General features: G+C 39.2%; 1 protein-coding gene across 5 annotated transcripts in view; it reads left to right on the top strand.

Moving 5' to 3' along the window:
* SNRK (SNF related kinase) overlaps window positions 1-27968 on the top strand; it is a 62255-nt gene that overhangs the window by 21655 nt on the left and 12632 nt on the right. For all 5 annotated transcript variants that reach the window (XM_082412797.1, XM_082412800.1, XM_082412798.1 and 2 more), the window contains one exon: window positions 25946-26087. In XM_082412797.1, the coding sequence (XP_082268923.1) occupies window positions 25946-26087 (142 nt within the window). The remainder of the gene's footprint in view (window positions 1-25945; window positions 26088-27968) is intronic.

Genomic DNA, 27968 nt, shown 5'->3' with positions numbered 1-27968 from the left:
CTTTTATCTGTGAATTTTGTATTTTAATCAGTTTTTGCTTAGTACATGTTATTTTCAAGCTGTGTTAGATATATAAAAGTTTATATAATTTATTTTACATGGTGGGCTATAGCTTTTAGCAATGTGAAACTGCGCTTATTTGCTTATTGCCTTCGATCCTATTCGTCATTTTGTTTTAGATTTATCTTTCTTAAATAATATGTAGCTGGATTTTGTGTCTATAATCTGTGAGTCAAACTTTTAATAGGTGAATTTAATCCATTCATATTTGTTTTGACTGGAATGTTTGGACTTATTTGTGCTATCTTATTTTGTGTTTTTCATTTGCCTTATTTCATTATTACCTTTTTCCATATTTTGTTGGGTTATTCAAGTTTTCTTTGCTCCTCCTTCAGTGGTTTGCAAGATGTGCAATCTGTTTTCTTTGTATTAGTGTCTACTCTTAATGTCTGGAGTTAATTGATATTTGTATCATTCCCTCTACCATACAAACAACTATAGTTTGCTTTCACTTTCCTTTGAGTAAAAGATTTTTTATTTGCTTTTATTTATTTTATAAAAAATATTTAATTTTGGACTTAATTTTACTAATTTCTTGGTTTACCACTGAGTCTTCACCTTTCTATCTTTCACTTAGATTATTTTTGTTTTGTTTGTAATTCTTTAGAGATGATTTGTGAGAAGTTTGCCAAGTCTTTGTCTAAAAATGTCATCACATTTGAATGGTACTTTGGCTGGGTATAGAAATACGTATTGAGAATCATTTTCTTCCCAACTTTGAAGATATTTTCCTGTTACCTTTTGCTTCTAAAGTTGCCAGGGTGAAGTCTGATGTGCATTTAATTTTATTTCCTTTGTTGGGCTATACATTTCATTTATCCTGTGAAGCATAGTTTCACATTTCTGGAAATGCTCCATTAAATGATTTTTCTTGGGTATTAGTTCTTCCGTTTGATGCACTTAGTTCCTCTCTTATGCTGCCCATGTTTCCTAGGTGCTTGGGGATTGTTAGTTGTGTGTTTATGTCTTTTTTGAGATTCCCTAATAGTCTGTCTGTGAATATAATGTCTGAGTAGCCTCCAGTGGATGTGGGAGAGGAGCAGAGTGTGGCCTGGTGTCTGGTCTTACTATTTGACAGACTGTCAGTACACCTCTGCCCCTGGTGCCCACAGTCACTCCTCCCACCTAGAACAAATACCTGCTTGTTCATGCTTGGTGAGTTATGGGGTGAGAGAAATTGATTCATCCTTCTAATGGTTGTCTTAGTGCAATTCCTTCCTGTTTCCAGACTGTGTCTTCTAGAAAGGAGCACCATAGACGCTCCTACCAGCTGGTTTCCTCTTTCAGTCTGATTGCATGTGCCATCTACCTTTGCGATCAGATCTAGGGATTTGGGGGGAGAAGGAGAGCTAGATCTTGCTCAGTGAGCTGTTGATTCCAGTTGCCTCTGTTGGCTTTCAAGAATGTATATTAAGTTGACTTCGCCAAGTTAGAAAGGAAAGATAAAAAATGATCTTTGTGAAGAATCCTGGAATCTCTCATCACAGTCTTTGGAATTCCTGTGGTAGAGATTGCAGTGCAGCAGTGTACAGGGTGGAAAACTCATTATCACTGCTAATTACATCAGTTTAGATGATGGAAGGTCAGGCAGGGGATGGACCTGTCCCTGCTGGAGTCATGCACATGTCATGATGTTGCTCTGGAGAGCTCAGGCTCTGCTGAAACTGTTGGGGACCTTGCTGCTGGCCCTGTAGGGGGCCCTTGTAGTAAGCCTCCAGGTGAATTTCTGGGTAGGTGAGGGTTTCTTTTTTTCAAAGCAGTATTGGAAAAGACCTTACTCTGCTTTAAAAAACAAAACTAAAGTATGCTTTAAAGGTTTCTTCATTATAGAAACTCTGAAATGGGAAAACTGTTTCTTAGATCGTGGACAGAACTTTTCAGTTGTTGTAAAACCCTGCAATTGTTTATGTCTTTCTACTTCACTAAATTTTTAAAGTTTATTTTCAAGTTAAAATGAACTAAATTTGGTATTGAAAACTTTGTCACCTCACTTGAGATTCAGAGGCTTCCTGGGATGTTACAGCTCTGGAACTGAAAACCCCTGTATTAGATGCTTCCTACTTTATAGACAAACTGTTTCAAAGATGAAATATTCAGTCTCTTCGTTAGTTTATTATTTGCTAAATCAATATGCAGGAGATATCATTGAAAGCTAAATTATATAAAACATGGCTCCATATTAGTACAGTGCAAAGATCTGGATTTAGACTCGGTGTGTATAAGCTTTTTGGGACGTAAACAGAAAATCTGTGTGCACTCTACAATTCGCAGTCCCGCATTTAATGGACATTATTCGTTTATGGAGTTGTGAGACGTGTCCTCATGCATATGAGTATGCAGAAAGCTTGGCGTTCTTTTTATAAATCTGTTATTTTTCCTCCATTAAAATATTACTCTTTGCTGGCTCTCAGTAAACTAGGAATAGAGGGGAACATTCTCAGCTTCATAAAGAGCATCTACAAAAACCTACAGCTAACATCATACTTAATGGTGAAAGACTGAACGCTTTCATCCTAAGTTTGGAAACAAGGCAAGGATGTACGCTCACCACTCTTATTTGGCATAGTACCGAAAGGCATACAGATTGGAAAGGAGGAAATAAAACTATCTCAATCTGCAGATGACATGATTGCCTACGTTGAAAATCTCAAGGTATGTATCTACAGAAAAATTCCTAGAACCAGTAAGTGAATTCAGCAGGATCACAGGATACAAAAGCAACACATAAAAATCAATTGCATCTGTATATATTAACAAACATCTGGAGACTGAAGTTAAAAACACAATAATATTTACAGTCATGCGAAAGAAAATGTATACATCTAACAAAACATAAAATAATTTATGCTGAAAAATGCAAAGTGCTAATGAAGGAAATCAGAGGAGACTTAAATGAATGGAGAGACAAATCATATTCATGAATTGGAACATAGTACAGATGTCACTTCTCCTCAAGTTGATCCATAGATTTAATGCAGTTCCTGTCAAAAGCCCTGCAAAGTTTTTGAAGACATAGACAACATTATTCTAAAATTTGTATGGAAAGGCCAAGGACCTAGAAGAGCTAAAACAATTATGAAAAAGAATAACAAGAGAGGAGTCACTACTGTACCACCTTGGAAAATAGTTTGGCAGTTTCTTATAAAACTAAATATGTACTTCCCATACAACCCTGCAGTTGCACTCCTAGGTGTTTATTTTCACATGAAAACCTGTATGTCGATGTTCATAGCAGCTTTATTTGTAATAGCCCCAAACTGGAAACAAGCCAGATGTCCCTCAGTGGGTGAATGGCTAAACTGTGGTGCATCATTGCCCTGGAATACTATGCAGCAACAAAAACGAACAAACTATTGATACAACAACATAGGTGGATCTTAAGAGAATTATGCTGAGTGAAAAAAGCCGATCTCAAAAGCTTACGTACTGCATAATTCCATTTATAACTCTCTTGAAATAACACACTTATAAAGATGGAGAACAGATTGGTGGTTGCCATGGGCTAGAGATGGTAGTGAGTGGTGTAGTTATAAAGGGATAGCATGAAGGAACCTTGTTGTGATGGAGCACTTCTGTATCTCTTGTCGTTACATGAATCTACACATGTAATAAAATTGCATGGAAGCTACACACAAATGAGTGCATATAAAACAGTGAAATGCGAATAGGCTCTGTGGACTGAACCAATGTCAGTTTCCTATATGATATTGTGCTATAGTTAAGTAAGGTGTTGCCACCGGGGAAACTGCGTGAAGAGTACATGGGACTTCCCTGTACTTCTTTTTTTTTTTTTTGGCAACTCTTGTGAATCTATAATTATTTCAAGATAAAAAGTTAAAAAATACATATTATTCATTGCCTGGAAGACAAGTATTCCAATGTAGGGCTTCCCCGGTGGCACAGTGGTTAAGAATCCACCTGCCAATGCAGGGAGCACAGGTTCGATCCCTGGTCCGGGAAGATCCCGCATGCCGTGGAGCAGCTAAGCCCGTGCACCACAACTACTGAACCTGAGCTCTAGAGTCTGCGAGCCACAGCTACTGAGCCCATACGCCACAACTACTGAAGCCTGTGCGCCTAGAGCCCGTGCTCCACAACAAGAGAAGCCACCGCAACGAGAAGCCCGCGCACTGCAATGAAGAGTAGCCCTCGCTTGCGGCAACTAGAGTAAGCCCGTGGGCAGCAATGATGACCCAACACAGCCAAAAATAAACTAAATTAAAAAAACAAAGAAGTATTCCAATGTACATGTTCCTGAGATGTTGTGTAGGGGTTGTTTTTACTTTATTTTTAACAGTAATGCCTGATTATGGTCTGGGAATGAAGGTCGCCATGACAGAAACACACTGCATTTTTTCAGTGTTCAGATGCATGCTAACAAATGTATTTTTATATTGTATTTTTTAAAATAAAAACAATTGTAAAACTAGATAATCAGCCAAAAATTATCCTGTGTCCACTGAGGTGAGAGCATTTAACCTTCACCATGTTAAAAATATGTACTTGCATTTATTTTAGAGTAGTGATTCTTAGCTTTTTCAGGTTCAGTAATGCCTTAAGATCTGATGAAGTCTATAGACACATCTTAGAATTGTGTTCATTTTAAAAAAAATAAATTTATTTATTTATTTATTTTTGGCGGCGTTGGGTCTTCGTTGCTGCGCGCGGGCTTTCTCTAGTTGCCGCAAGCAGGGGCTACTCTTTGTTGTGGTGCGTGGGCTTCTCATTGTGGTGGCTTTTCTTGTGGAGCACAGGCTCTAGGTGCGTGGGCTTCAGTAGTTGTGGCACGTGGGCTCAGTAGTTGTGGCTTGTGGGCTCTAGAGCACAGGCTCAGTAGTTGTGGCGCACGGGCTTAGTTGCTCCGCGGCATGTGGGATCTTCCCGGACCCGGGCTTGAACCCGTGTCCCTGCATTGGCAGGCGGATTCCTAACCACTGATAAAGAAGATGTGGCACATGTATACAATGGAATATTACTCAGCCATAAAAAGAAACGAAATTGAGTTATTTGTAGTGAGGTGGATGGACCTAGAGTCTGTCATACAGAGTGAAGTAAGTCAGAAGGAGAAAAACAAATACCGTATACTAACACATATATATGGAATCTTAAAAAAAAAAAATGGTTCTGATGAACCTGGGGCAGGACAGGAATAAAGACACAGATGTAGAGAATGGACTTGAGGACACGGGCCAGGGGAAGGGGAAGCTGGGACGAAGTGAGAGAGTGGCATTGACATATATACACTACCAAATGTAAAATAGATAGCTAGTGGGAAACAGCTGCATAGTACAGGGAGATCAGCTCGGTGCTTTGTGACCACCTAGGAGGGTGAGATAGGGAGGATGGGAGGGAGACACAAGAGGGAGGGGAATATGGGGATATATGTATATGTATAGCTGATTCACTTTGTTATACAGCAGAAACTAACACAACATTGTAAAGCAATTATACTCCAATAAAGATGTTAAAAAAATTTATATGCTAATTATATTTTGTATAATATTTGGGAAATCTTGGTGTATTTAAGCCAAGAGCTGAAGTGAAACTGGAGGCCACATTTAATGCGCTTATGGCAGCCATTCGTCGCTCTGCTCTAGTCCTGTGATTTAAAAGGATTCCTCCTTCCTATACAGATAGTGCAACCTAACCTAAACTTTGTGATAGAACTTTGAAATAATCCAAAAAGATGTAAGCAAATCGGAAATTTTCTCTTTGATTAACATAGATCTGCCATTATAGCTTAGACTATGAATTGATAATTCCTTGCTTTTATTTCAGATTTATTACAGAAAAGCTGCTTGTGTACTTGCTTGTACAGTCCTTCCCAAGCTGCACCAACTCTCAGTGTGTACAGTTTCATTTTTCTCAGTTGTTTATTAGAGCCAGATGTCTTTGTAATGTTTCAGTATTTTCCGACTTGGACCTTTTCTTCCCAGAGTCAGAATCTGGCTTAATTTTATATTACTTATTCTTATACTATTTGTCATTTAGACATATGGTCCTGATGAGTCTAGATTAGAAGACCTTAGGCTTGTGTCAGAGTATTAGGCCCAAGTGTGGAGTTTGGGATTATATATTTTTAAGGGATGATTTGAGCCTCTTCTGTGCGTAGGTAAGGAAGTTTGGTCTGCTTTAAAGTAGCACCTTGTTTGTTTTATTTGCATGTGGGAGTGGGCATGGCCTTAGAACACTTCTCTGGCCTGAGCACATCCTGCTGTAGGTGATGCTGCCATGTGAGTAACAGACCGGGTGCTGTTCTTCGAGGTTTTCTCTGTCCTTCTCAGCTTTGCAGTCATCAACGGTTTGCTGTTCTACTGACCAAGGTGAAAACCAGGCTTGCTTTTTTCCATCCAGTCCCTCCCCTGCTTTCCCTCCCTCTCCTGAGCACGTGTTTATGGCATGCTTCGTCCATGCCAGGCGCCCAGGATACAGCACTGAGCAAGGCGGATCTGGTCTCTGCAGTTCAGCGGAGGGATGATGTTACCTGTTATCTCATAATTAATTGATCACTATCGTGCCAAGGGCTAAAGAGGAACTTTAGGCTTTATACACTCATGCTTGTGAAACCAGGCCCATACCCAGGCCCAGGGCAGAAACCTTGGAAAACTAAAAAAGGAAACACAGAACCTGCTTGTGTAAGTGTGCCCAGTATGAACTGCATTGCAGCCTGGGGCTTAGGCCTAGTCACACGGGTAGCATTTGGTTGCTGAGAACTGAAAAACATATCCATAGAAGTGTGGCACACACCTTCCACAACCCAGCTGCCAAATGCAGGGTCATATGCTCTGACAGCTACCTTTTACAAAGTATGGTGCCATCACTTGTCATATAAAACCAAAAGAAAAAATGAAAATCCTTCCTTAAACTTTCTGAAGTTTCACATGTCTATGAGAAATGAAAATTATTTCAGAAATCACAATTAAAAATTGATCTGGCATGAACACTAAATAAAAGCACTTGATTTGGTATTAGTTCTGTCTTCACAATGTACTGGCTTTAAAATGTGAATGTTGTATAATCAAGTATTTGAGAAGCAGGTAGCAGTGCCTTGAGTAAAATCTTTTGGGTTTTATAAATCAGCTGTTATTGAATTTAATATTTGAGCATGAAGTGTTAGAGGTAGTATAATCTATAGGTACCCTATAGATGGGTTTTTCAGGCTGACTCAACCATTGATTTCTCAGTGAAACATCTGAAAAATATGATAGAAATGATTTGCGTGTTTTTGATGTTTTCCCTGTTGCATTTTTAGCCACGGTACTTATTGTTCGCACTGTGTGATAAGGCTGTGATCAAATGAAATATGTGGTGACTCTATTTTGAAAAGTATAACTTACTGTACTAGTGGTATGGTAAGATTTAAATTGGTGGTTCTCAATTCATCGCCCATCAGTTTCACCTGGGGGAGACTTAAAAAGAAAAAAAAAAAAACCTTGCCTGGGCAACCCTGCTAGAGATTGATTCTGATAGTCTTGGGTGAGGCCCACAACCAGAAGCTTTCATGAGATTCTGATATTCATCTAGCCTTCCCTACCGCTGATTCAGACCCATAGAATCAAATGTTTTTAGCCATTAGTGGAAAAAAGATTCCCAGTATTTTAATTCTCATGTTCTTTAGATAATAAGCATTAGGGAAAAATTTTTTTTTAACCTTCAGGTTCAAAAAAGTGAGCGAGAATGTATATTCTTTTTGATGTTGAGAATTGAGTTTAAATTTCTCCCCTCCACCTCTCTCCACCTCCCGCCCCCCCATTTTTAGTCACATTCTGTGTTCATTTAGGGATAAGTAAGTGAAAACCAAATTTCAGGTCCCTTGGAAATGTTTTCTGATGCCTCTCCAGTGCCTGGAACTTGAAACTAAACAGCCGTCAGGGTCCCTTGTCCTGAGGAGCCCAGAGACTGTCCCGCCTGCTTCCTTTCCACTGTAGTCCGAAGGTTGCCTCATTGCCTCATTTAAAGTCGTTTTCTTCATCCAGAAGATTTATAGCACCTTTGCAGTTTTCTAAGGGCTCTACTATTAACTAGACAGGGGTTTTGTTTTGTTTTAGGTGGACCTTAGTGCACCACTTACTCCCCCTAAAATCCTGTGGAAAGACAAAGGTGTGCAGGGCTGGTAACCGCAGGTCCTATTAGAATAAAAACTGGAAGTTACTGTTCACCTACTTTTCAAACTAGAGCCCAGCTCTGATCTGAGTCTTTGGGTATTCTGTCTGAGGAGGTAAGAGTTGGGCTGATACGCACGAGTGCGTGTATCTTAGGAAGCAGGTAAGAGAAGGGATTTTGGAAGCCGCTTTCCTTTTCTCTGTTCCGTGCTGCTGCCCTTCTCAGATACTGACAGTTCCGGGGAGAGGTGGCTTCTGGGGCTTGGGGCGAGGGCGAGTCGGAGGTGCCCTGGGGAGCAGCTTTAAGGAGAGCTGTAAGGAGGGGCTTCCTCGGGTCTGCAGCCCGAGGCGGCAGTCTCAGGTCACCCCCGCCGAGGAGGAAAACGGTGCTGCTCAGTTCCTTTGAAGACTGGAGTCTGTTATGTCACTCCTCTGCTCAGAACACCCTAAAGACTTCCCATTCCACCCAGAGTCAAAACTGGAGTCCTCACTGTGGCCGCGTGACCCTCAAGGTCGGCTCCCCCCCATTTCTTCCCTGACTTGCCCTCCCGGTTTTCCCTGTCGCTGCTCAGCTCCAGCCACATGGGCTGTCAGTCACCTTCCTCCCGCCCCAGCCCAGCCTCAGGGTCCTGCTGTCTCCCAGCCCCCTGCCCTCAGGCCTCACCTTCTCCCCACCCAGCCGATCTCCTTCCCCACTTGCCTCACCTCTCTGTGCAGTGCAGGTAGGAACGGTTCCCGCCTTAGGACTGTTGTAGGGTTTAGGTGAATGAAGACCCCCTTCAGCCGGCAGCTCGGACTGTCTCAGCATGTCCTCCTCTGGAGGAGAAACACGCCGCCTTCATGTTTCTGTGGGGCTGCATTGGCCTCATTCTCCTCTGGAAATTTGTCCTGGGGGAACTTCTGAAACGCTGGCTGCATGGGAGAACCGGGGGAAGGGCAGGCCTGTGCACGTGTGCTTTCCCGCTCGTGTTTTTAGTTGTGTTTAACTTTCAGAATGTTAGGTTTTTTTGTGTTTAGGGAGTAGGTTGACTTCTAAAGAAGGGGTGTGTGTGTGTGTGTGTGTGTGTGTGTTTTCATGTTAGATTTTAAAAAAACAAATGAAAGTCCTGATGTTTATTTGATAACTGGTTAGTTTCTTGGAACTTCAGAAGAGTTGTTCAAAACACCCCAAACAGGAACTATTTTAATACAGAAGTACATATGGAAACCGAAACCACTTATCTTCACTTCAGGTTGTAGCCTAGGAAACCTTTGGGGAGTTGAAAACATCATAATCTGCTTGGGTGTTTTTTAAGCTTTTTATTTGTGCGGAGAGGCATAAACCTGTTAAAGAAAAGGCTAGTTCACAAAACAAAATATAGTAGAACCAACTCAGTGACACAGGAAATTTGGAATCCTTTCAGTCAGAGCGCACACTGCTGAACAGACTCAGAGCTCCGAATGGCCTGTGGAGTGACTGTCGTGTGTTTAAGAGCTGCTGAAGGATGCGTGTCTGCTTACGTCAGGGTGCCGGCTTCATGTCTCTCCCGTGCGCTCCCTGAGGCGGGCCTGGCGGGGCTAGTCAACCGCAGGCCCCGCTTTCTGGGGAAACCTGCCCGGCGGGTCCTGTCATGACTCCCAGGGTGGCTGCTTGGGCAGCGCTTTCACAGTCACCTTAACACACGGAGTGTGGTTTCCTTCTTTCAAGGACTTTGGCTTCTGTCAGTCAGATCCTCACCTGTTAATGTGGACTTTGGTAGACAGAGGTGGAGAGCAGACATGGCACAGGACCCCCGGAGCTATAGTCCAAGTTCACCAGCAGAGACTCCTGTGTGGAGCTGATGCTTCCTTACAGCTATGATGCCAATTTGTGCCCTTCACCATTTTTCATGTCTCAGTCCCATCATTCTGTGTAGCACATTTTCTATATAATCTGCACTGTGTTTGGAAGACATTGGTGTATCTTAGCTAATTTTTATTGATTTGTTAGCCTGATGGTGATGTGTTTAAAGTTACATCCAGTATAGTGTAAGACACTGCCTAATTTAATATTTTAAAACTTTAATTCAGAATTATTTTAAACCCTGGAACCTAAGGAAAAAATTGTGGGCCCTCAGCATTTGTGACAACGTCTGGTGAGTAGGAAAATAAGACTGTGAAGGGAGACCCTCTTCATAGATACGCCTAAATTCTGGTGCCTGGGATGCAGCCAGGCACAGAGTAGGCACTCTAGTTTGTTGGATAAAAAATAATAGAAGGCTTGTGAATGGCTAAAAAAAGAGGGTGATGAGTTGCAGAGGACATATGCCCTGCGTGCCTTTTCCCTTTGGAATTGGATGGGGGTGATGCCAAGCCTAATCACTCCAGATGGCTCACTTGTCCCGCTTGCTCAGTAGTAAGATCCTGGAGAGAGGGAACTGTGTTTGTATCTGTGTCCCATCCTCATCTCCTGGTTAACACAGCAAGCTCTTAATGTTTGTTTAAATGAATAAACATTACAGAGAGTAAGAAATGAAAATGTACGTTCTTCTAAACTTCTTTACAGAGTTTAATGGTGGTCGCCCTCCATGGCTCCTCCTGCTCTCTTTGGTCACTTCAGAACTCCTTTTTCTTGCCCTTCTGTATGTATATTTAATGAGTCCTAGACTCACCATGAGTCTGATGAAAGCTGTGGTGCCTCTGTTCGGAGAGATGCAGAGGTGCAGTTTCTGAGGTGTTTTACGGACCGCTGTGAAGCCCCTTTTTAGATGAGACCTTGGGGCTGAGTAAAAAGTGGGCCCACAACTTTCTGACAGAAGGAATAAGCTCAAGCACTTTCGAAATAAGCTTTGGGGCATAAAATACAGGTGTGGAATAGTGAGTGGCCTTGTTTTTTGTGCATATCTAATTCGTTTTATATATTAGAGCTCTCATTTTCCTTGTTGTGTTTTTAGTTTCCTAGCTATGACTTGGGAAGATTGTAATGGAAAATTGGAGGTAAGGTTTTAGATAGGGCTACTTCCAAAAGGAACATCAAGTCATTGCGGGTACAGTGTTCTTTTTATTTTTTAAAACCAAAGTAGACTTAATCTGTAGGTATTTGGTGTGTTAGGTAAGATTTTTTTTTTTTTTTAAACCCATTTTGTGTTAACAGAGTTTGTGTGTATTAACTCTTCACTGACCTTTGGAGGTTCTTGTTACAGTTTAAAAGAGACTTAACATGGATTGGGAGCTCCAGTAGATGCAGGGAAGCCCCTCAGGTGGTGTGACCCCCATGTTCCAGGGTGTGATTCCCAGTTTTGTACGCAGTGGTAATTTGTTTCTAGAGGGCTGAAACTGGTTTAACAAATTCTTAAGAGACTAATGTATACAGATAGCAGTTGATTGATATATGAGACATTAAATATCAGTTCACTGTAAGCTTATATTCTTGTATCAGAGTAGCTATATTTTCCTAACCTTATTACCTGGTTTTCAGGGTTTTAAAAATGATGTTATACCTAAGATACTCTTTTAGTTATAGTGTAATATAAGTTGATTGGGCTTCACCTTTTTCAGGAACATTTGTGATCCATTGAAACTCTGGAGGTCACATGATTCTTGTTTGAATTTCTGCCTTAGCTCTAGAAAGGGCTCTTTCCAGTCTGGAATTTTAGTTCATCTATTCCTGTTGCTCCCAAGGCTTTAAAATCATGATTTCTGCAAGTTATCCTTTTGTTTCTAGTTGTTAGAGCAGGACCTTCAGTCTGCTACAACCCATTGTATTCTACCTGGAAGCAGAAGATTCCTAGCGGTTTTAGATTAGTCCTAATTTTTTTTTCTCAGTCATCAGTTTATGGGTGGCGTACGGTGCTGTCTGTCTCAAGGATAGTTGTATTATCAAGTTGTCAGTAAATAGCTTGATAAAAACTTCTTGGACTTACCATCTAGCTTCAGTATTAAAATGAACTCGTCAATCAGCAGAGGCAAGAATAGGTAGAAAATTTGTGTTCCCTGACTTTCTAACCTTTGACTCTTCTGGCTGCTATCAGGGGAGTGAAGGGAGTAGCTTTTCATATGGTAAGGAAGCTTTCTGAAATTGTTCTTGTGTTACTTTATGTAGGAGGAATGAGCTTCAGAATCCTTAGCTATCAGTGTCTCCTACCAATTAGGGAAAGTACTTATTGAGCCCTTTCTTTAGATTAGTTCTTGAGTTGTCCTGAACACAGTAGAGCACCAGAAAGCAAGCAAATAAAGGCTGCTGGGATGCTGAAATGGACTGCCCTCAGCCCATGTACAAAGCTCATGTATTTTGTTTACAGTCGTCATTCAGGGTCTCACTCATATCCTTATTTATTAGTTAATTTTACATAAAATTCTAGCAAGTTGAATAAGCTTATTTTTGTAGCTTCAGCTGATAGGTAGCAAAGGGACCTCCTAGAGGCCGGCACACTGATAGCAACAAGAGATGAGGAAGAATCAAGAAATCGTAATTGAAAACTCTTAAAAACATGATCTGCCCCTTTGTAACCTGGAGTCCAGGCTTTTATCCGGGCTTACGGGTACTTTTGGAGGTAGAGCGAGATACATGCTTGCCATGGAAGCAGCTGTAAAAGGGGAATCTTAGATGGAAGATAAGGTGGAGCTATCTTTTATAAGCCAGGTGGTTGTAACATTCATTCATCTCTGTAAATGAATGAACAGAAACGAACTGTGGCAGGGCCCAGGACCCCAAGGGCAGCAGTGCCCGCGCTCCTGGAAATTCTCCCTTCATTGCCAACCTCTAAGGTCTTGTGAGGACTACATTTCAGCACCTAGCACAGTGCCTGGCAAATAGTGGTGCCATATACTTGCTGAACACACATGACAGTTTCTGCTTTGTGGCCCTTTAGTGTGAGGACTGATGCCCAAGGGCACCTCTGTATCTTACCATGATTCTTTAGCTGGTGATTTAAGTGAGGTAGAAAAAGGAAGAGGCTTTAATAATTTTAAATTCCTCCATTATCAGAAGGCATCAGGGGAAGAATTATTTAATAAGTTATACTGGAATAATTAAATATTTCAAGAAGAAGGGATGATAGATCCCTACCTATGTCATATGTCACAATAAATTCCAGGTGAATTCAGGATTTGTATATGAAGAATTAAGCCTCCCCACCACAAAAAAAAGTTGAATGTTCGTAAGATCTTGGCCTTTCTAAACAGGAATTATAAAGAAATGGTGATCGATTTGATTACAGTTTATGGGTATGGTGCATATATGTTTAAAACAAAATTATGATGGAAACAAACTGGGGAAATAATTTGTAATATAGTTGATAACTGTTCTTACTGTAGAAAGAACTCTTACAAATCAGTGAGAAAACTCTCCTAAAGACAAGTGAGGAGTCGATTTACAAGTCATTTAAATAGCCGCTGAAGAAGGAAGAGGTTAACCTTAAGAGTAATTAGAATATTTGGGACTTAGTATAAAGCTACAGTAATCAAGACTGTATGGTATTAGCAAAAGGGTATGATCAGTGGAACAGAATAAAGAATCCATAAATAAACCCACACATATTATTGGGTAGTTTCTAATAAAGCTAACATATGACCTAGCAAACCCACTCCTAGGTATTTACCCAAGCAAGGCTAATGAACATTTAAATTTGCATGAGCACCTGTACACAGATGTTTTTAGTGACTTTATTCGTGATGGTCTGAATCTTAAATAAACTGTGGAACACGTGTGTAAAGGGACACCGCTCAGCAGTAGGAACTGATGAATTATTGGCACGTGCAGCGACATGGACAGGTCTCAGAGGCATCCGTGAAGAAAGCCGGACTTCAGAGACTACACGCTGTATGAGTCCATTCACAGGCAGGACTTTCGGGACGTGAAACAGACCCGTGGTTGCCAGGGGCTGGGCTGGGAGGAGGAGTTGTTGACTGCAAAGAGGCACAGGGAACCTTCTGGAGTGATGCTCTGTATCTCCGTGTCTCGGTTGTGATAGTAGTTCCGTGACTACATTTGTTAGAACTTGCAGAGACGCGCACTGACAATGGTGAATTCTAGTGTATGTAAATTATACCTTGGAGAAATTGGGAGAAAATAATCAGGACAGTGCAAATTAAAACAAATCTGTTATATCTTTACCTATCTAATAGGCTAATGTGAAAGATGGTGGTGTTGGGAATGGGGGAGCTTCCCCCAGGCTGCTAATAGAAACTTACTGTCATCAAACATGTATTTCATAATCTGAAGAAAGTAAGCGTTAACTTTTAAATACAGGAAATGTGTGGTTATATTTGAGAGAACTCTCTAGCTAAAGTTTTAATATGAAGGAATCTAAAAGTTATAATCCTGTGTAGAACCAACCAGGTTGTGTTTATTGTAATCCCTAGAAAGATGTGTTGATTTTTTTAATGTAGGAAAATAGCTTGTATACATTTTTAAACCACATGACTAGTTTAGGCATTATGCAGGGAGAACTAACCAAAACAAACATTTCAAGAACTAATATTTTGAATTTTGAATCTTTTTATAGCAAATACACTATTTTAAAGTTTATTTCTTTTTATCCGCAAATGATAACGTTAAAGTCTTTCGACAAGTTTAACATTTTAGGGAGTCTAGGGTAATGCCATGATCCGTTAAAGGACACACCTCATTTGACTTTGTATCTCTGTGCCCAGAAAGCTGTGTTCGTTGCATTTTGAAAGAGAACCCTCAAGAGTCAGCATACGCAGGTGATTTTTATTAACTGGTATTGTAATGGCTTGCATATTTGTCTTATGTTAGCACACCTCAATCTTATGCAAAAGGCTCAGTGTTTTTAAAATCAATATAAGAAAACATCAGAATACTCCACTAGCTATTAAACTAAAGCATCAAGTTAGTGCAGGCTTCAGATTTATTCTTTAGTCTGCATAGTTGCTATTGTTTGATTAGACAATTGACTTGGACATTTTTAGGTTTGGTACTGAATTTCAACATTTTTACTTTCTAGATCCGAGCCAAATTGTGAAATCACTTTGCATTTGTCATATTCCTGTCATAATCATGTAAACTCACTTCTTAAAACGAAATCCAAGTCCCTGAGTGTCCACGATGAGGCAGTGCTCCAGTACACCCCCTCTTTGAAAAGTGTCCACGTTGAAATTTGTAGTCGAAGAATGTACTCATGCATGTTGCCATCCTGATGGCGCTTGTTTCCACATTTAAAAAAATATTTCTCATATGTGAACGTTTTAGGCTTTGTGACTAGTGTAATAAAATTGGACAAAAGTTAGAGACTTTTCTCATAAGCTTGTAAAAGGAAGTATTTAGGTTTCATAAGGTTTTTTTTAATAAAAGATCTAATTTTGGAAAGGTAGGAATTTGTAACTGATTCTTGCTTCACCAGGGTATGTAGAAATCAGTACTTTGAAGGATTGTTCTGAGGGTGGAAATTTCTAGGAAGCCAGAGCATCCAGACTGACTTTGGGAATATACCCGAGGTGGATGACTGTGGTGGCTCTGGCTTCAGGGTCACCTTCCCCTTGAGAACCCTCAGGTTTGTCCTGAAGCAGGGGAGTAGAACTAGAGGGTGACCCAGCCCAGCAGCACTACCCTGACCCCTTCCCAGGCTTCGTGAGACCCAGATCCTCTCCCTAGACACTGTGGTACCGAGATACCACCAGGGAAACAGGTTATCCAGAGAGTCTGGACCCGTATAACTCTGCCCTGTTTTCTTTCATCACATTCTGTAAGACTCTCAGGGGTGCTTATGAAACACCAATGAGTTCGTATTTGAGTTTTCTTAATCCTTGAAGGAAATTACTTGTGCTAAAAATGAAAAGTCATATATTTCCTACTGTAGGTATTCATGCTATGGGCAGATTGGTCTATGAAGCCATTAAGGGAACCCTGCGGAACCGAATGCCCCCGGACCACAGGCTAAGAGTCACAGGCTCAGTGACTAGAGAACGTGTCTAGACTTTTTTTTTTTAATATCTTTTACATTCCTATAAAGAGGTTTCTGCTTATTCAGTTAAAGTCTGTACACATCAGAATATTAAGTACAGCTAATTTCTAATTACTTTTTTTTACAAGTAATAAATGAATGTTCTTGTAAGATAATTCAAATAATACAGAAATATATTTAATAAAAAGTATAAAATCCCTTTTGCTTTCTCCCGCCAGTCCCACTCCTGTATCTAGAGGTGTGACCATTTATGATCCTTGCAGACTCTGCAGTAACACATGTAGCACTGTTTGCTCAGACACCCTGTCAGCGTCTCAGAAAGTACCAGATAAGTAGTGGTGTCCACATTTTAAAGAAGAGAAAACTACGACGTGAAGAAGTTGGGTGACTTGGCCAAGAATACATGGCTCATTAAATGGCCAAGGTAGGGTTTGAACCTAGGTCTCTGACGCTTTAGCCCAGGCACGCTCTTTTCCTTAGGCTATACTGAAAGAAATCACACAGCCATTATGTTTTAGCTTGTCTTATCTTTCCTTCTTCATCTGTGAAGTTCACTTCCTAACTGGTTTCAAAATCAGACTCGTAAAGTGACTTATGAAAGAATGCCGAGTTGGAAGGGTGTCTGCTGCTTGTCTGGTTTGGATTTGTGTGAACGTGTATAGTCCCACAGTGTGTGACTGATAACCTCTGACTTCTTGAACTTTTCCCCGTTTTCTTGCGACTTAAAAAAACAAGTTTGCATAAGGCCTTAAACAGCTGACACTGCAGCTTGTCGTCATTGACCTCCACACCCCCCCCCCACTGTACCCCGAGCCCTTCTTAGTCTCCTTTCCCTCTCACTAGCTGCTCACTGCCTCTGTACCTCAAACTTCCGCTTCATCTGCCTCCTGGGGGCTCTACCCAAACGGCATTTGCAGAAGTACTACTTTGTTTTTAGTTTCAGGCTCACTCCATTCAGCAGACCTCTTGTCGAGCAGGACTGCCTGGGTGCAGGGGACATACTCTGCACTCAAGGAGCTCTGCGCAGTGGAGGAGGACAGGAGAACATCTGTAGTTACAGCTGGCCGTGGTGATGCTGAAATCACCAGCTGGCCCAGCTCCCGAGGTTGGAGGGCAGTGTGGGGAGACCTCAGGGAACGTGAGGGTCAGTGGTGGAAACCGCTGTGTCTAAGCACATACTGGAATTGGCACGATCTCCCTGGCGTGGAAGTCAGAGGACCCACAGAGTGTAGAGTCTGGGAGGTCTCCCGAGTTTTGATTGGGTGGGTGAAGGTGTCATTGACCACGTTAGAATACAAATGAGGACAGATAGGTTTGGGTAAAAGATGATAAGCTTTGTTTGGGCAGCACTGATTTTTGAAGTCCCCAAGGCACATTTAGGTGGATTCAGGTCTGGGAAAGAAGTTTTTTCAAGTAGGTATGAGATGTCGACATTCATTCTCACTCTTTTCTTTAAAGAGAAGAAGTGATTCCTTGTTAAATAATACAACTTTGCTTCCAACTAGAGTGTTGATAAAACCAGAAATAATAGGACATGTCCACATGCTTCATTCCTCTTCTGCCTCAGTCTTACACTGTTAGTTCAAATGACCTGACAGTTTTCTACTTTCAGAACGGTCTCTAGTTATGTCCCTTAGAAGCAGCCACTGATCTTGTCCAGAGCAAGAAAGAATCCTTGAAAACCAGAGCTCTAGGTGATTTTGAATGCAGATGAGTAGTTCTTACAATGTAGATAGGAATTCACATCAGTGGACCATAGAGATTAGGTTTCTGAATATCATACAAGAAACAAAGGCTCTAGGTTTTGTTATAGAACTCCTGGGACCTACACACTTCTGCAACAGTACTTGCTATTCTAAGAAAGCATTCCCTTTAACATTAGTATTGGGTCATATGTCAGTTGCTAGTGACCGTAGTTGGAACTGCAAAGTGATTGCATAAATCCTGCCAGTTGTGAGTGGTGTTATAAAAGGTGCTGGTCCCCAGCTCATCTATAGTGGTTTTAGAACATTCTATTCCTGTTGCTTGTTTCATGACTCATGGCTACACTGATAAAAGAAAGCCAGAGGGAAAAAATAGAGGGTTCTACTTAAAATCTTTCTTCTGGTCTTCCCATTTTTATTACTTTCTAATCCCTGTTTGTTCTTTTGCTGTCGAGATAATTCACTTCAGAGATTTTCAGAAAGCCTTTCAGTAGTTGTGACATTTTCCCTTCCACACCCTTTGGCAATTACTTTTCCTCAAAGTAATCACTCTTTTATTCTGTTTTGTTTTCATTTTGATCTTTTGTCAGCCTGCCTAAATGAACTGAGTAATATAAACTCCACCTCCAACCCTAGAGATAGCATAATTCAATTGTATTATGATGAATTGACCTACTGAATGTTAGCAGATGAGACTTCAGTGCTCATTCTTCTGATCTTATTTCTAGCTACCTTGAGAGCCAGTAAGGGGACCGGTAATTCCCACCCTTCATACTAACAAAGACTTCATTATCTTTCTACTCCTTCCCCTTCCATGAGTTGGAAGGTTTTTTTTTTAACCAAAGGAACTGTATTTATGAAGTGCTATTTTCTTTTTCTATTATTAACCAAGGGTCTGTAGCTGGGTCTGAAATAAAAACATATGCTTCAGGTAGTAGTCATTAAGTTTGATTCTTCAGATGATTGATGTTTGTTAACCTGTGGACCTTTAGTATGAATAGACAATTCCACTGACATTTTTTTTAATGAAAATAATGTAAAGTCCCCGTTCCATGCTCTTTCTCTAACTTTCCCTACTCATCCCCCCCCCGCCCCCCCCCCCCCCCCCCCCCAATTACAGACTTGGTGGATCCCTTGTGGTCCTAGGATCTCAAGCTTAGGCTATGATCTATGCCTTGGGAGTTTTATTAGCAAGTTATTTTTTTTTTTATGGAAAAGGTAATTTAAAATATCCACTAAAATGAATTTTTATTAAGACAAGTACCCCCTCCCTCCCTTATTTTGGGTGGAATATCATAGATAATCTTTCTTGATTCCACTCTAGTCCTGTAACACCAGATGTGTAGTCCTGGGGACCAAACTCCTGAGTTACCACCTTTTTCTTTTTTTTTTTAACCTGAATTACTAAAAGGCCTTCCTTGTTCCTCCTGCCTCCCCCTAGTCTCTTAGTTTTTCTTTGCTGTGTTGGCTTTGTGCCTTCTTGAGCTTACCTGCTTTCTGTTTCTGTTACCTGCTGTCTGTTTCTCACAGTGAATTAGGAGCCCCAAAAGGGCAAGGGTGTCTCTCATTTATTTCTGTGTTCGCTGTGCCTAGACAGAGCCTGGCACAGGTGAACGAGAGCGGGGCGGCAGCAGCCTCCTTGGGAATGCTTTCTGTGTGCCGGTCTCTGTCCTGAATACTTAACCATGGATTTGATTCTTATCCGTTTAATGCCTACAACAGCTTTAAGAGGAAGCAACTATTCTCATTTTTCAAGATGGGAAACATATTTTTCAATAACTTGGTTAAAGTCATACTTCGTGTTTGTTTAGTGACTCTTTTTATCTCTTTCCTTTGGCGCCTAGGATGGAAAAGTTAATGATTCAAAGACAAAAAGTAGAGTAAGAAGAGAAAAAAGTCTGGAAAATAAGCAAATGGAATAAATGGTCCCTTGAATAATGTCGTGTCCATGAGAGGGTTATTTGCCCTTTCCAAAACTTTACCCCCTCAGTTACACTGCCGTTCTTCTCCAGTTTACGTGCTTCAAATCATGTCGTTTAGCTTTGGAAACTACTTGCCATAGAATTGTATTTCTGAGTTTCTCAAATTGTAAGCATTTCCATGTTCAGAAATTATTTGAGCCGTAACTGAAAACAGTGGAAACAGTGTATATATTTATGTTGTTTTTCTTTTCTACTCTTCTAACCATGCATCAGTTCCTTTCAGGCAGAGTGTGTTAGCTTGCTTGGGCAAATGATCCGGAAGAGAACATTTCCAAATAATTGGACTTCCTTGTTGCTATTGAGGTTAATATTTAACAGGAAAAGAGAGTTTCTTTAATCAAATTAGAATTTGGGGTAATTATTAGTTGATATTTATTTTATTTGTTGTATTTTTAAATCATTGGTTTTGTATAATTGTACTGTCAGGTATCATCTCCAGTTTAGCATAGAGAAAAAGTAAAAAACCAAACTAGTTAGAGTATGAAATGGTAGAAGAAATAATGTAGCCAAACTCATAAAAATTATTGTGTTTTTAGGATTTATATGGAAAGATATGAATTTATTATATCTCAAATGTATATGTATTAATGGTTAGGTTTGGTTACAGTAGTAGCATTAGGCACTGTCAATATTGTAACAACAGAAGAAAGTTTTTATTTTAACTATCTTGATTTTTATGATTATGTATTTTTATTGTAAGCCATTTAAAATCCCCTCTTTGGGATTATTATATATATATTAATGTTTATATTATAAACAGAAACTTCCCTCCTTGTGTAATGAACATCAGTGAAAAGGTGGGTTTACTTTACAGTTAATTTCTAGATTATGACTGTTTTGTAAAATGAAGGACACATGCATTAAAGGGAGAATAATTGTAATTGCCAGTTGTTCACAGTGGTGGCTAGGGAGTTGGAGCAGGTGACCAGAAATAGCAGGTTCACGTTGTACAAAGAGAGTTTAAGTTAAACATCAACTCTGTAAGTTTCCTTTTAAAAATCTTAATAAGGTATTCCTAGAATTGGGGATATAAATTCTTCTCACTGAATATTTAAAAAAACAGGTGCAACTAACCACCATTACTGAGATTGTTTGACTTTGAATGGGGATGGCCCTCTGGATTCCAAAATGAAGATGAAGAAATGTGGGTCAATGAGTGGAGTGGAGCCCTGAGACACCTTGCTGTCCTGGGGCAGTAAGATAATTCATGCATCCAACAAGTAATGCCAGGCAGCCTCTTGGGGACACTGCAGAGCCAAGGGTTTGAACTGAGTGATCCTCAGGTCCCTTTCGTTCTCATTTATATAAATGTTTTAATTTTAGTAGATTTCCCCATCTCCTTCACTAATTTCTGTTGGAGCATCCTTAGTAAAATTTATTGTACATATAAAAAAATCAGTGTGTGTAACTTTTGGGTTTCTGCCTTTATTGCCCTCTGTTTAATCTGGACCAAGGAAAAGATGTTTTATTAACGAGTTTTAATTCTCATGGAACCTACATAATTTTGGGTGTTTAAGCTTAAATGAAAAGAGAGGTTGAGTGTTAACAGATGTGGTGACAAAGGCCTTGTGGCCTGCCCCTTACTCTCTTCTAAGCCTTTCATGGTCTAGAAAGCTTCTTGAATTGATGTCGTGTTACATGCGTGTTCATATAATCATGTCTATACTTTAGTTTCTGGAATGAATGAATGAATGACTTGTGATGGCCTTCCTAAATTGAGTCATTATTTTTCCATCTGAGTGATGGCTTTGTTTTTTATTTAGTGGCGAGAAGCAGGGGGTTATTTGTTATTATAGGAGTTAGTGTTGAGAGGGTCCTCAGATGTCAGCTAGTCCAGCTTTCCAACCAGTACAGGAGTGCCTTATGCAGGAGATTAGACTGATGGTTACCCAGCCTTTGCTGGAATACTTATAGTGATGGGAAACGTACTACCTTTTCCAGTGTTATCATGGTTTTATTAAGTAGCATCTGCTGTTTTTAAAGTCAAAGTGTGCCTTCTGGTTACTATACCTTCAGTCCTAGTTCTTTCCTCTGAAGTAATACATAACCAGTCTTTTTCCTCATTGACATCCCAGCCCAGGAATATTTTTCTCCTCTCTGAGCTTTAATTTTCTTGTCTGTAACATGATTTGGTTACCTGACCAGGACTGAGGTTTAAGAACAACCTGGACAATTGTGACCTTAGGCAAAACCCTTTTCATGTCTCAGAGTATTAGTATCTTAGTTTTACCTCTGGTGTATAATACAGTGGGAAAAATGGCAGTGTGTGTACATTGGTTTGGGAACCTTGATAGGTACTTTCCAGTTGATGTTCTTGCCATTAATAAATGAATTAATTCATTTCTTCATTAAACATTTATTGACCATTCCCTATGTGCCTGGCACTTGCTTGGGTCTTAAGTGAATATAAAAACAGGGAATACGACAGATACCTTCCCTGCCTGACTGAGGCTTAAGTTCTCTTCCCTAGATCTTTTTACTTTGAGGTATAAATGCTTTCCTAAAATTTTGTTTTACGTTTTTAAAAATTTTTTATGTTGGAGTAAAGTTGATTTACAGTGTTGTGTTAGTTTCAGGTATGCAGCAAAGTGATTTAGTTATACATATACATATATCAGTTCTTTTTTCAGATTCTTTTCCCACATAGGTTATTACAGAGTATTGAGTAGAGTTCTCTGTGCTATACAGTAGGTCTTTGTTGATTATCCCTTTTATATATAGTAGTGTGTATATGTTAATCCTAACCTCCTAATTTATCCCTTCCCTGACCTTTCCCCTTTGGTAACCATAGGTTTGTTTTCTAAGTCTGTGAGTCTGTTTCTGTTTTGTAAATAAGTTCATTTATATCATTTTTTAGATTCCGCATAAAAGCGATATCATATGATATTTGTCTTTGTCTGACTTCACTTAGTATGATCATCTCTAGGTCCATTTATGTTGCTGCAAATGGCATTATTTCATTCTTTTTTTATGGCTGAGTAATATTCCACTGTATATACGTACCACATCTTCTTCATTCATCTGTTGATGGCCATTTAGGCTGCTTCCATGTCTTGGCTATTGTATATAGTGCTGCAAAGAACATGGGGTTGCATGTATCTTTTCAAAGTATGTTTTTTTCCAGATATATGCCCAGGAGTGGGGTTGCTGGATCATATGGTATCTCTATTTTTAGTTTTTTAAAGAACCACCATACTGTTCTCCATAGTGGCTGTACCAATTTACATTCCCACCAACAGTGTAGGAGGGTTCTAGGAGGGTTCCCCTTTTTCCACACCCTCTCCAGCATTTATTGTTTGTAGACTTTTAAAAAATTTTTAATTAATTAATTAATTAATTTGGCTGCACCAGGTGTTAGTTGTGGCACACGGGATCTTCATTGCCGCACGCAGGATCTTCGTTTCAGCATGAGGGATCTTTTAGTTGCGGCACATGGGATCTTTAGTTGTGGCATGTGGGATCTTTAGTTGTGGCATGTGGGATCTGGTTCCCTGACCAGGGATTGAACCCCGTCTCCCTATGTTGGGAGAACAGAGTCTTAGCCACTGGACCACCAGGGAAGTCCCCTATCGTTTGTAGACTTTTTGATGATGGCCATTCTGACCCGTGTGAGGTGATACCTCATTGTAGTTTTGATTTGCATTTCCCTAATAATTAGTGATGTTGAGCATCTTTTCATGTATCTCTTGGCCATCTGTATGTCTTCTTTGGAGAATGTCTATTTAGATCTTCTGTGCATATTTTGATTGGGTTGTTTGTTTTTTTTTGATATTGAGCTGCATGAGCTGTTTGTATATTTTGGAGATTAATCCCTTGTTGGTCACATCGTTTGCAAATATTTTCTCCCATTCTGTGGGTTGAGTTGTGTTTTGTTTATGGTTTCCTTTGCTGTGCAAAAGCTTTTGAGTTCAGTTAGGTCCCATTTGTTTATTTTTATTTTCATTACTCTAGGAAGTGGACCCAAAAAGATATTCCTGAAATTTATGTCAAAGAGTGCTCTGCCTATGTTTTCTTCTAAGAGTTGGATAGTATCCGGCCTTACATTTGGGTCTTTAATCCATTTTGAGTTTGTTTTTGTGTTAGAGAATCTTCTAATTTCATTCTTTTACATGTAGCTGTCCAGTTTTCCCAGCACCACTTATTGAAGAGGCTGTCTTTTCTCCATTGTATATTCTTGCCTCCTTCATCATAGATTAATTGACCGTAGGTACATGGGTTTATTTTTGGGCTTTCTGTCCTGTTCCACTGATCTGTTAGTCTGTCTTTGTGCCAGTGCCATACTGTTTTGATTCTTGTAACTTTATAGTATAGTCTGAAGTCAGGGCGCCTGATTCCTCCAGCTCTGTTTTTCTTTCTCAAGATTGCTTTGGCTATTTGGGATCTTTTGTGTTTCCATATAAATTTTAAGATTTTTTTGTTCTAGATCTGAAAAAATGCCACTGGTAATTTATTTCACAGGGCTTTCATTGAATCTGTAGATTACCTTGGATTGTATAGTCATTTTGACAATATTGTTCTTCCAGTCCAAGAACATGGCGTATCTTTCCATCTGTTTGTGTCACCTTTGATCTCTTTCATCAGTGTCTTACAGTTTTTGGAGTACAGGTCTTTTGCCTCCTTAGGTAGGTTTATTCCTAGGTATTTTATTCTTTTTGATGTGATGGTAAATGGGATTGTTTCCTTAATTTCTCTTTCTGCTCTTTTGTTGTTAGTGTATAGAAATGCAGCAGATTTCTGTGTTAGTATCTTGCAACTTTACCAGATTCATTGATTAGCTCTAGTAGTTTTCTGGTAGCATCTTTGGGATTTTCTATGTATAGTATCATGTCATCTGCAAACAGTGACAGTTTTACTTCTTCTTTTCCAATTTGTATTCCCTTTATTTCTTTTTCTTCTCTGATTGCCGTGGCTAGGACTTCCAAAACTATGTTGAATAAAAGTGGTGAGAGTGGACATCCTTGTCTTGTTGCTGATCTTAGAGGAAATGCTTTCAGCTTTTCACTGTTGAGAATGATGTTAGCTGTGGGTTTGTCATATATGACCTTTATTATGTTGAGGTAGGTTCCCTCTGTGCCCACTTTCCGGAGAGTTTTTATGATAAATGGGTGTTGAATTTTGTGAAAAGCTTTTTCTGCAGCTATTGAGATGATCATCTGGTTTTTATTCTTCAGTTTGTTAATGTGGTGTATCACACTGACTTGTGGATATTGAAAAATCCTTGCACCTCTGGGATAAATCCCACTTGATCATGGTGTGGGTATCCTTTTAATGTATTGTTGGATTCAGTTTACTAGTATTTTGTTGAGGATTTTTTGTGTCTATGTTCATCACTGATATTGGCCTGTAATTTTCTTTTTTTGTTGTATCTTTTTCTGATTTTAGTATCAGGGTGATGGTGGTTTCTTAGAATGAGTTTGGGACTGCTCCTTCCCCTGCAATATTTTGAAATAGTTTCTGAAGGATAGGTGTTAACACTTCTCTAAATGGTTGATAGGATTTGCCTGTGAAGCCATCTGGTCCTGGACTATTGTTTGTTGGGAGGTTTTAATCACAGTTTCAATTTCAGTACTTGTGATTGGTCTGTACATATTTTCTGTTTTTTCCTTGTTCAGTCTTGGAAGATTGTACCTTTCTGAGAATTTGTCCATTCCTTCTAGGTTGTCCATTTTATTGGCATACAGTTGCTTGTAATAGTTTCTTATGATCCTTTGTATTTCTGTGGTGTCTGTTGTAACTTTTCCTTTTTCATTTCTAACTTTATTGATTTGAGTCCTCTCCCTTTTTTTCTTGATGAATCTGGCTAAAGGTTTATCAATTTTGTTTATCTTTTCAAAGAACCAGCTTTTAGTTTCATTGATCCTTACTATTGTTTTCATTATCCCTATTTCTTTTATTTCTGCTCTGATCGTTACGATTTCTTTCCTTCTACTAACTTTGGGTTTTGCTGCTTTAGTTGCTTTAAGTGTAAGGTTAGGTTGTTTATTTGGGCTTTTTTTTGTTTCCTGAGGTAAGACTGCATTGCTATAAACTTCCTTTTTAGAACTGCTTTTGCTGCATCACATAGGTTTTGGATCATCATGTTTTGTTTTCATTTGTTTCTAGAAGGTTTTTTGACTCTTCAAAATAAAATAATCTTGTTAGTCTACTTTTACTCCTCTGAGTGTTTTTTGTTGTCTAACTAATTCAGTATTTAACAGTGTGTCTTTGATTTGTAGATATATGGAGTCTGGGAGTGATCCTTTTCATGTTGGTGTGTGGGCAGCCACCATTTCAAGAGGCCAATGACAGTGAAACATTGACAATGATCATGGATTGCAAATATACAGTACCATCCCACGTATCTAAAGGGTGTAAAGAGTAAGTAAAAAAAAAAAAAAAAAAAAAGTATGTGGGTATCTTTGTTCGTTTTAATTTTTGAACCAAATATTTCTGCTCTTGTTAAGTATGTTTTGGGGAGTTAACTACAGAATATGATTGAAATTTAATATTGGAGTACAGAATGTATTAGTCTATTTTTCAAATATGCCAGTTTTCAAGAAACCCATTATATGCCTCCTCAGCCTCCAGGAGAAGTGGGTTACTTTCACTTGAAGAATTACCATAAGAACTACTTTCTCTTTTTGCACCTGGAATTATATTTGACGTTCCAGAGAAGAGTTAGGGAATTTTCTTTCCTGAAATAGACCATCAACACACCATTTTAGGATTTACATAGCATGCCTCATAATTTTATTCATGTACCTCTCTCCCCAGTTGACTGAAGAGCTGTTTTGGTTCATGTGACTATGGGAAGAAGTATATGCAAGCTGATTACTTGGAATTTAAAGTACTATATATATAGTACTGTGATATGTGTAGTGATAAATTCATAATGGAGTAAAAGAACTGCTGGAAGTTCAGTATTTCTTTGATATTGTGGTGATATTTTAAAATAAGGTCACCTGAGATGATAGCTACTTAAAGGATTTTGCTAGAATAATAAAGTTTTTAGTTTCTCCCATCAGCTGATAAGAAGGAAATCTGAGCTTGAGGAACCTTGTCTCCAAGTGGATCCCCATCTTAGGCCATAGTTAAGAATTTAGGAATTCCAACTCTCTGGATTCAGCTGCTGGTTTCTCAGTTTACTAATGATATGAGAATGGTGGAACCTACCTTACAGGGTTATTGTGAAAATTAAATGAATTAATGTATATAAAACTTGTAGCTCAGTCTTTAGCACATAAGTAGCACTCAAAATGAATATTGGTGATGAATATGATGATGATTATTGATGATGATTACAATCCTCCCCTCCCCCTCCTCCTCTCCCCCCCACCCTTACTATTATTATTTTCTACCCCAGGAAGCAGGCTGCTCTCTGTGGGTATATGTTGTGTGCATGTTAGATGTTTGTAATTCAAGGAGTATCTCCATAGCCCCTTCTGAAAAAACTAAAACAGAGTAACTTATTTTTATATTGACATTTATCATTCAAAAGAATGGATAAAATGTGTATGTAATAAAATGAACCCATTATCCAGCCTAAGATAAAGAACGGTTCTAATATTTTAGAAGCCTCTTCTTGGTGTCTCCCTCCTAGAGGGATTATCTTTGATAATCATAGGACCATTCAGTTTCTACTTTATCCTACTTCTTCCTTTTTCCTGTCAGTTTTGTTAAGTTTTGTTTCTTAAGGAGCTTGTCCATTTTATCTAAATTTTCAAATTTATTGGCCTCAAGTATTTATAATATCCTCTAATTATATTTTTAAAGCCTATGAGTTAGTGGAGTTGTTGCCCTTTTTCATTCTCACACTGATTTTTTTGCCTTCTCTATTTTTGCATTCTCTATTTTTGTCTTGGTCAGTCTTACATGAGGTTTGTTCATTTTAATCTTTTTCAAAGAACTATCTTTTGTCTTTATTAATTTACTATTATATTTTTTGTTTTATGCTGTTGATATTCTTTTGTCTGTATTATTTCCTTCTGCCTACTTAATGGGCTAATTCTTTTGTTCTTTTTCTTATGCTGGGTATTCAGATCATAAATTTTCGTTTTCTAAGGTAGTAGTTTAAGGCTATAAATTGCCTCTTAGTACCATTTCAGCTACAACCCATTAGTTTTGATTAATAGTCCTTTTGTTATTCAGTTCTGATTATTTTATAGGTTCCATGGGTTTATTTAACCTATTACTTTCAGAGGGGTATTTTAAATTTCCAAATGTGTAGCTTTACTAATTAACTTTTTGTTATTCATTTCT

Source organism: Balaenoptera physalus (genome assembly GCF_965194825.1).
Source record: "Balaenoptera physalus genome assembly, chromosome: 11".
In the NCBI taxonomy this organism is placed as follows: domain Eukaryota; kingdom Metazoa; phylum Chordata; class Mammalia; order Artiodactyla; family Balaenopteridae; genus Balaenoptera; species Balaenoptera physalus.
Note: the sequence above shows the minus strand (reverse complement) of the source record. Positions and strands in the feature narration are given on the sequence as shown.